At 43.9% G+C, this 9,392-nt stretch overlaps 1 protein-coding gene and 1 pseudogene across 1 annotated transcript in view; one reads left to right on the top strand and one right to left on the bottom strand.

Moving 5' to 3' along the window:
* Nucleotides 1–9,392, top strand: part of NOL9 (nucleolar protein 9) — a 24,365-nt gene that overhangs the window by 465 nt on the left and 14,508 nt on the right. Inside the window, exons 2-6 of the mRNA XM_008567018.1 lie at nt 1,084–1,303; nt 2,826–2,953; nt 6,122–6,257; nt 6,384–6,480; nt 7,270–7,367. Of these exons, the coding sequence (XP_008565240.1) occupies nt 1,084–1,303; nt 2,826–2,953; nt 6,122–6,257; nt 6,384–6,480; nt 7,270–7,367 (679 nt within the window). The remainder of the gene's footprint in view (nt 1–1,083; nt 1,304–2,825; nt 2,954–6,121; nt 6,258–6,383; nt 6,481–7,269; nt 7,368–9,392) is intronic.
* On the bottom strand, nt 5,612–5,942 carry LOC103585905 (annotated as a pseudogene).

The following is a 9,392-nucleotide window of genomic DNA, read 5'->3' on the forward strand; positions in this document are numbered from 1 at the left end:
CCCCCCCGTGCGGCCGGTTGGCCCGGGCCGTGTGTTGCTGCTGCTCCCGGTGGAGCAGGTGGGTCGGGGAGGGGTGGAGACGCAGCCCCCGGGAGGGGACCGTGGTCCCCCTGGGCCTCTTCTCCGGCTGCAAGTCGGGTTCAAGTCCCTGGCGGTGGTAACAAGGCCTCCTGCTGAGGGGTCTCTAGGCCTTCAGAGCCGCAGGGACTTTAATAGCAAAAATAATAACAGGTTGCATTTACTGGGAGCTGAGAAATGCCAGGGTCAAAGTGTTCTGGATGTACGAGCCGCTTTAGTACCCCCGGCTCCCTTACGGAGTAATTACCGCTCTGTTTGTGCGGGAACAGACGAAGAGACTGAGGTGAGGGAGCCTGCCAGAAGTCATGCAGTAGAGGCAGAGCCCGAGTGCTGGACCCCTGATGTCCACATGGTTGCCGGTCTAGGAGAGTCCTCCTCTAAAGTTGGTGAGAAATGAAAACCCAGGAAGGGGAGAGACTGGCAAGTGACGGGCTTTTGTGAGGACTGGGTGGTAGGGTTTGTGAACCGTGACAGCAGAACTGAGTTGATGGGACCCCCCTGTTCTTTGTGTGTCAGTACTCACCAAGCTTTCTCTGTAACTGTCATGGGGTATGATCTTAGGTTAAAAATATAATGAAGTTTATGATGGTCACCTAGTATAAGGTGAAATCAGCTGCTTTTAAAAAATTTTTTTATTGAATCAAAATTGATTATACATATTTCGGGGGTTCAACGTTGAGATATGTTGGTCAAATCAATATTACTAGCATATATCTTGTTACAAATCGTAATTATTCTTTATGCCCCTTGTCCAATTTCAGCCCCTCCCCCCTCCCTCCCTTTCTCCCCTCTAATTACCCTAGATTTCTTCTCTCTTTCTGCAAGAATAATGGTTACTCTGTTGATTTGTTGCCTAGATGATCTGTCCAATGCTGAGAGGTGTGAACAGGTCCCACAATATTATCTGCTTTTTTATATGCAAATAGTTAAGATTTTAGAATATTTCAGTCGTTAATAACAGGATCTGTAATGTTATTTTTCTTTTCTGTTTTCTCTCCCTGTTAGGGTTTTACTTTTAGCGGGATCTGTCGTGTGACATGCCTCTATGGCCAGGTGCAGGTGTTTGGTTTTACCATCAGCCAAGGCCAGCCTTCCCAAGACGTCTTTTCTACCTATACTCACACTTTCCTGACTATCAATGCAGTTCATTACTCGATGCCTGAGAAAAGCAGGAAGGAGATGAAAAGGGAAGCCCGGACTTTGCTCAGATCTCATCTTAATCTGGGTAATGAAAAGAACTGGGTAATTTACTGAGGGCCTACTATAGTAAGGCTAATACTTTTTATTTTTATCTTTTTACTTTTTATTCAATGTCCAACTCAGTCTTTATTGACTATTTCACTTTGGGGCCACCTTTGTGCATATCAAGGGCCCGAGAACACCCCCCTCAGAAGAGAGAATAAATCCAGTTACAGAACTTACATGGCAGTGGAGAGGGGAGGAGGAAGGGGCACAGCATGTACAGAGGTTTAAGGGGATGTTGGTGGGAAGCTGGAAGAGCTGTGAGCACTCCGAGCACTAGTAGAGGAGCAGCTCCATCTCAGTTACCACCTCAGTGGTGGTGGCAGCCACAGATGGGACAGCTGCCTCTTCCCTACCTCTTCTACCTTTCAGTACGAGTGCTCTAGAGCCACGTGGGCCTGGCCCACAGGGGGCCTGAGGACAACTGGGGACCCCAGGACAACTGGGGTGGGAGCCTTGGTGAGTGAGGCCCAGAGGTGCATCTACAATTGGTTTAGCCAGAGTTCCTGGCTGGCAAAGAGAGCCTTGCAATGCACATACTCGCAGTGGGTGGTGCTGGGGGGCTGGGGGGTGCCTTGGGTGGTGGCTCAGCTGGCACTGCCTCCTGAAGCACCATCATCTTCAAATGTAGCTCCTGGTGCTCTAAGAGCTGGCTGGGTGACATCAGCAGCTGCCCACACTCGAGGCACTGGTACTAGCTCTCCTGCACTAGGGTCTGATAGAGGCCTATGCCTGAAGCTGCCTGTCAGGCCACAATGATTCCAGGGTCGGCCAAACCTACTAGCTCAAAGTGCTGCTGGGGTACATGGGAGTTCTGGTGCTTAAGCACCTCCTCCAGGGAGCCATAGAGTGGGCTTCACCTAAGAGTATACATAGCAGTGCTCAGCATACAGGACCGTCTCTTCTGACTCCTCGGTCATAATGGCAGCAAGGCCCTGGTCCACTTCCACTGTCTCACATGCCCCCCAAAGGCTAATAATTTTTAGGATCTTACTATGGACTACATGTTGCACTAAGTATTTTATCGATTTAAACCTTCACGGGCCGGCCTGTGGCTCACTCGGGAGAGTGCGGTGCTGATAACACCAAGGCCACGGGTTCGGATCCCATATAGGGATGGCCGGTTGGCTCACTGGCTGAGTGTGGTGCTGACAACACCAAGTCAAGGGCTAAGATCCCCTTACCGGTCATCTTTTTTAAAAAAAATTAAAAAATAAATAAATAAATAAACCTTCACAAGGGTCCTGAGAGTGAAAGTACTATTGTTTTCACCATTTTACTGGTAAGAAAAATTGTCCAAGGCTGTGAAGCTAGTACGTGGCAAACCTGGATTGACATCTCTACCCAGATGTGTTCCTATTAGGCAATATGGTTTCCTGAAAAAGACACTCAAATATAATTCCTACTCAAAAAGTTTACAGTTTAGCCAAGGAGATGGCAGTCCTAAAGGGCATAGAAGTTAGTGGAGTTACTGTTTCTAAGGTGTTTTATTTTTCTCTTTACAGATGACAGATGTTGGGCAATGAAGAATTTTTCTCCTCTGTGTTCCATTGTGATGCTAGAACATCTGAAAACCTCCACTGTAAACTTCATAACTAGCTATCCAGGTTTATCTCACGTTTTCGAACAAGAGGTAGAGCCAGTTTTCATTCAGTATTTTGCTAATTACTTGCACCAAAACAATCATATCAAATGAGTATGTAGGATCAGTCTGTCTGTTAGTGCTGTAGGTCTTACAGAGTGTAATACATGTGTACAGATAGAAAATAGTATAGAAAGGTGTGTCATGAAAAGAACTCTTCTCCCCTCCTCGGTTTCATTCCCGCCACCCTTTCATGTTGTAGACGGTTAAATGCCTTTTCCATTTCTTAATGGGTGTCTTTTTTGTTGTTGTTTCGGAGGCTGGTCAGTACATTTAATGGTTATCTTTGTATCTTGATTTGGTAACTAGGGACAGTATAAATTTTCTCTAAACTGTGAATGAATAGTTTAAACGTACTTGCATTTTCTTCCATCTCTCTCTCTCCTCACCTGTAAATTTTTGCTGCCCATATTATTAGATTCTTAAAGTGAGGTTCTGTTACTGTAATTGTCTCCCATGAGCCAGTAGGTTGAGGCTAATTTACAAGACTAGTAAACAGACTGGATATGAGGTCTGAGGAATAAACAAGGAATAACACCAGGCTTTTTGGCCTAATTACTTGGATGCATGGAGTTGCCATTAACTGAGGTAAGGGCACTGCAGGAGGAGCAGGTTTAGATTCGTTAACTTTGAGATGCCTGTTAGACATCCAACTGGAGATGTCAAGTGAGCGGTTGAATGTGTGAGTCTGGAGTTCAGGAAGGGGTTGGAGATGGAAATTTGAGAACTTTCAACAGAGAAGGAAACCCACAGCCATGAGATGGGGTAATAACACTGAGGGCGTTCATTCAGATAGAAACCAGAGGGTTCAAGGTCTGAGCCCTGGGGAAGTCTAGACAAAGATGAGGAATCAGTAGAGGAGCCTGCGAAGGAGGGTCATCAGCGTTAGAGGACAGCCAGGTGAGCATGATGTCCATGTGGGCCCTAGGACAACCGGGGACCCCAGGACAACTTTGCAGGAAGTCTTTAAAGGAGACATGCGTGAACAGCTATGGCATATGCTGCTGACGGTAAGCTGAGGGCTGAGAAAGGAACATTGGATAAAGAAGCAGGGTCTGCACAGAGAGTGGTTTTGGTAGCTTCCTGGAGGGAATAGCCTGACTGGAATAGAGTCAAGAGCCTGGGAGAGGAACTCAAGGGTTTAGTAGTAAAAGATTTTGCTTTTGTAGACTTTAGCTGTAAAGGACAGAAACAAAGCAAAGGTTGGAGGGCTAAGTATGATCAAGAGAGTTTTATTTTTTGTTAGGGTGGGTGGAGAAAACAACATGCTTGAACACAGCAGGTGAGAACGATCCAGAGGAGAGGGAGAGAGCTGATGATGTGGTAGAGAGGAGGGGACGGCTGGAGCCAACCATGAGGGGTGGGTCTGGTTCTGGGATCCGTGTGGCCTTAACACTGGCAGTTCATTCATAGTACCCAGAGGAAATGCCAGAGAGGGCCAGAGGCAAGTCGAAGTTCTCCTCTGATTGTTTCTTGCTATGCTGGGAAATGGAATCAAGGTCATCACTGAGTTGGAGAGCAGGTGGTGGGTACGTTTTAGAGGCTTGAAGCAGGAGGAGAGAGATGAAATGAGAGCGGGACAGTGAATGGACAGTCATGATGACATTTTACTCTGCTGTCGAATCCAGTAGCTTGATCAGGGCCACAGGAGAAGTGAAATCCTGGGTTACCAAGCCTTTGCTACTTGAAAGTGAGTTTTCCAGATGCCATGGATCAAATACTTTCTTTTTTCATTTATTTTCAGCCCCCCCCCCCGGGACTTAACCACCACTGTTGTTTTTACTCAAACTCTTTCTTGGATAACTTCCCACCTGACCCCCACCATATGTCAATACATTCTGTAGCAATTTTTTCATATAAGGCAGATAGTAAACTCTTATAAGATATTCCTATTTTGCTCTCAGTGATTGATAATTGAGCAGAGTGTAGAATTGTAGGTTCAAAAGAGTTTTTTCTCAAAACTTTGAAGCCCTTGCTCTATTGTTTTCTAGCATCCAGTGCTGGCGATGGGAAGTTTCACACTAGGCTGCTCCTCACTTGTTTTATGGTATCTTCATCCTTAGCGTTGATGGTGGCACAAGGACATGTTCATAGTGGGTCCCTTGCTTCATCCTCTTCTGAACAGTGGGCTTTTTCTGTCTGAACCTCACCTGCTTTGGCTAAGGCATGCTCTTCCGTCCCTTGGGTCACTCTCCCGTCCCTTGGGTCGCTCTCCCAGCGTTGCCTGATACTTCTGGTAGAAAGCCATTGGACGTCACGGACCTGCTTTCCACAGCCTTTCAACTCTATTTGTATATGTTCTGTCTTTGTCTTCTTGCTTTATGTTTTTGGAGATTGCCTTGACTTTATACCAGGTCACCAACCTGTTCTACTATTGAACAGGCCTTCTATTGATTTTTTCTTATGGCAATCATTTTTAAATTTCCATGTATTTTCTTTTTCTCTGGAGTCTCCTGCAGAAGCGATGGCAGCTTGGGAGGAAGCATAAGCTGTGGAAGCAGACATGGACAGCTGCAGGAGAGGAGTTGACAGGACATGCTGATGGGGTGGATTTGGGGGGTGGTGAGAGAGAGAGAGGGTTCAAATTTATCTTTTTTTTTTCTTTTACAGGAAAATAAACCCACTTTTATTTATTTACTTTTTATTAGTTTAACTCCTTGAGGGGTACAGTATCACACAGATTCTGTGTCCATTGACCTTAGCACGAAGGTTGCTGGAATTTGGCATGAACCATGCCCCTGTTTCTGTGGGCATGAGCTACCTGGCCCCACATTACTCTGGTCTTGTCTGGTTTGCAGCCATGAGTCACTGGGGCGTTCTTTGCATTGTACACATGAGCATGTCTCAAGTAGAATTTGGTTTCATCTCAAAACTGAACATAAACACCTTCAATTTTAAGAAGAGCTGTGTGCCCCCTTTGGTTCTGGAGATCCTGCTTATAACCAGCAAAAATGGCCTTGGGCCACAGCCTTTCAGACATACTGCCTTTTAGAAGTCCTGTTCCCAGCACACCTCCACAGGTTGCAAGATGGCAGAAAGAGAAAGTTCCCACATTTATTTTTTGTAGCTCACAGTTATATAAGGCTTAGTTGATTTATAACTGAGAAGAAAATTACCTTTTTTTCCATGTTTTCTTATAGTTTAAATTGTTAATTTCAGAATCGGACTTGCAAGATTAATTCCGAATATTTGGCGTTGACATCTGTTGGCATCAAAAAAGAAAAGAAAAGAAAAGGCCTTCATTTAACTGAGAGTGCCCTTTCGGCGCTGGAAGAGTTGGTCAGTGTTTCCTGTGGTGAGTCATATGTAATTGATAAGTCCAGGTGTTCATCCACCAAAGCCTTAGAGGACCACTCCTCATAATTAGAGTCCTAAGGGGAGGGTGGCTAACTCTTAGGGTCAATGTTTGTTTCACTTCCAGAAGAAGTAGATGGCTGCCCTGTCATTCTGGTTTGTGGCCCTCAGGACATTGGAAAGTCAACATTTAATAGATACCTGATTAACCAGTTGTTAAATAGGTAAGACTGCTTTTATTCTTGTTTTGACGTATTGCTAGATTTTTGGCATGAAGTGGGATTTTTGATTTAAGAAACTCGGTGGGAGTGCATCTTGACTTCTAAGTGGAAATTATATGCAACTTTGTGAAGCTGCTAAGGCGAGCAATGACTCCCTTACAGCCCTGTTTTGGGTGGTGTGATGACGCTACAGGGTGGCCTGACTGCCTTGACCTTGGGAGAGCTTGTGACAGGAGACGCTTGGCCTCACATCTGTTTGTCCAGATCATGCTTCTGAATCCAGAGATTCAGAGTGGGGATAAGTTCTGTTGCGTTTTAAAGATAAAATTTTATCTTTTAGAAAAGACTAAGTTGTATCCATGTGGACACTGTGATCACACCTGCAGTACATTTTCTTTTTGGTTTTCTGTTTGTTTGTTTGTTTGTTTGTTTGTTTTTAAAGATGACCGGTAAGGGGATCTCAACCCTTGGCTTGGCGTTGTCAGCACCACGCTCACCCAGCGAGTGAACCGGCCATCCCTATATAGATATACCTGAACCTGTGGCCTTGGTGTTGTCAGCACCGCACTCTCCCGAGTGAGCCACGGGCCAGTCCCTTGACTTTTTTTTTTTTTTTGAACACCAATTGTCATCTTTGGAGCATTCCACCTAAAAGGCTCTGTAGGGTAGATTATGCCTGTGTATTGCATAAAATCTTTACTATATCATTTATCCTTTCTACTGAGTAAAGCTAGTTAAAATTTTCTTTCTTTTTTTTTTTTTTTATTTTCTTTCTTTTTAAAAAATTTTCAGTATTTCCTGCGTTGACTATTTGGAATGTGATCTGGGACAGACAGAATTTACTCCTCCTGGTTGCATTTCCTTATTTAACATTACAGAACCAATTCTGGGTATGTATTATATATTTCTGAAATGTCTTGGTTTTATAAAATTCAAAAGTAATGATGTTTACTGAAAGCTCACTCAAAGAATATGAAGAGTAAACACACTTCTACCAAACTCATGGTCTTTCCATAAATGCTCCTTGCCTCTGAAAAACAAACTCTGGTATTTTTTCATTCTAGGAAATGGAGCTGCCACTCATTTTGTTTTATGCAAATTGTTTTATGCAAAAACATACCTTCCCCTAAAATTAACATCTTACGCAACTCTCTACAGCTGTCTAAACCAAGGAATTAACTTCGATGTAGTACTTTAGGCAATTTATAGATTTTATTCAAAATTCACCAGTTATCCTATTAAAGTCCTTTTTCTGATTCAGAATCCAACCCATAATTCCACATTGCTTTTTTTTTTTGTGGCAGCTGGCCGGTATAGGCATCCGAACCCTTGACCTTGGTGTTACAACACCACGCTCTACCCAGCTGAGCTAGCAGCCAGTCCCACGTTGCTTTTTTTTAAATGATAAAATATACCAGACATATTTGCCATTTTAACTGTTCATTTGTGTGCATTCGTGGGTGACATTAAATACATTCACAATGTTGTGTAACCCTCACAACTATCGGTACCCAATATCTTCTCTAAATATCTTTTTATCTTCTCTAAATGAAACCCTGTACAAATACTGTATTAGTCCGTTTATGTTGTTTATAACGTACATGGAACTGGGTGATTTATAAAGAAAATGAAATTTATTGCTTACAGTTTCTGAGGCTGGGAAGTCCAAAGTGCATCTGCTGGCGGTGACAGTGACCCAGGGGTAGAAGCAGAGAGAGCAAGATGGTGGAAACAGAGCAGAGAGAGAGAGAGAGAGACTCTCCTCTGTCTTCTTTTATTTATTTATTTGTTTTTTCTTAAAAGATGACCGGTAAGGGGATTTTAACCCTGAACTTGGTGTTGTCAGCACCACGCTCTCCCGAGGGAGCCACGGGCCCATCCCTTCCTCTGTCTTCTTTTAAGGCCCTCAGAACCCCATCCCTGACCACCATTTTTACTAATGCACGGTCCTACCATCCAATCACCTCTTCAAGGCTCCATCTTTCAATTACCATAACAGGATTTCCCACCCTCTTAACAGTCACAGGGGGGCCAAGTTTCTAAAACATAATACTTACAATTCAAGCTTCAGTGAGTTTTGGGGGGACATTATTCTAATCCACTACAAGTACTCCTTAAATAATAATTCCCCTTTCCCCTAGCCACAGCTGTTCTACTTTCTGTCCCCATGAATTTGCCTATTCCATGCACCTCATATCAGTGGAGTCATGCAGTACTTGTCCTTCTTTGTCCGGCTCATTTCACTCAGCATAATGTTTTCAGAGTCCATCCATGTTGTAGTATGCATCAAAATTCAATTCCTCTTTATGGCTGAATATTATTACATTGTATGTACATTTCACATTTTGCATATCCATTCAACTGTTGATCGACACGGGTTGTTCCACATTTTGGCTATTGTGAACTACACTGCTATAAACATGGGTATACGGATATCTATTCAAGTCCCTTGCTTTCAGATATTTACCTGGGAATGGAATTTCAGGGTCATGTGGTAGTTGTTTGTTTAACTTTTTGAGAAACTGCCAAGCTTTTTCACAGTAGCTGCACCATCTTATATTCCCAGCCAGCGATGCATGAGGATTCTAATTTTGGCACGTCCTCACCAGTGTTGTTATTTTGCTTATAGCTGTCCTAGTAGGGGTGAAGTAATATGTCATTTTGGTTTTCATTTGCATTTCTGTAATCACTAATAATATTGAACACGTGCTTATTGGCCATTTGTATATCTGCTCAGAGATATGTCTATTCAAGTAAAAATATTGCTAGTTTTTTTTTTTTTCCTTTTTGTCTTTTTCCGTGTCCGGCAACGGATTGCAACCCTCAGTGTAGCGCCCGTACCGGACCAGGACCAGCAACGGGATCGCAACCCTCGGTGTTGCTCCCGCACCTCGCTCAGCCAGTGAGCGGGAACC

The sequence above is a fragment of the Galeopterus variegatus genome, unplaced genomic scaffold (genome assembly GCF_000696425.1).
Source record: "Galeopterus variegatus unplaced genomic scaffold, G_variegatus-3.0.2 Scaffold284, whole genome shotgun sequence".
In the NCBI taxonomy this organism is placed as follows: Eukaryota; Metazoa; Chordata; class Mammalia; order Dermoptera; family Cynocephalidae; genus Galeopterus; species Galeopterus variegatus.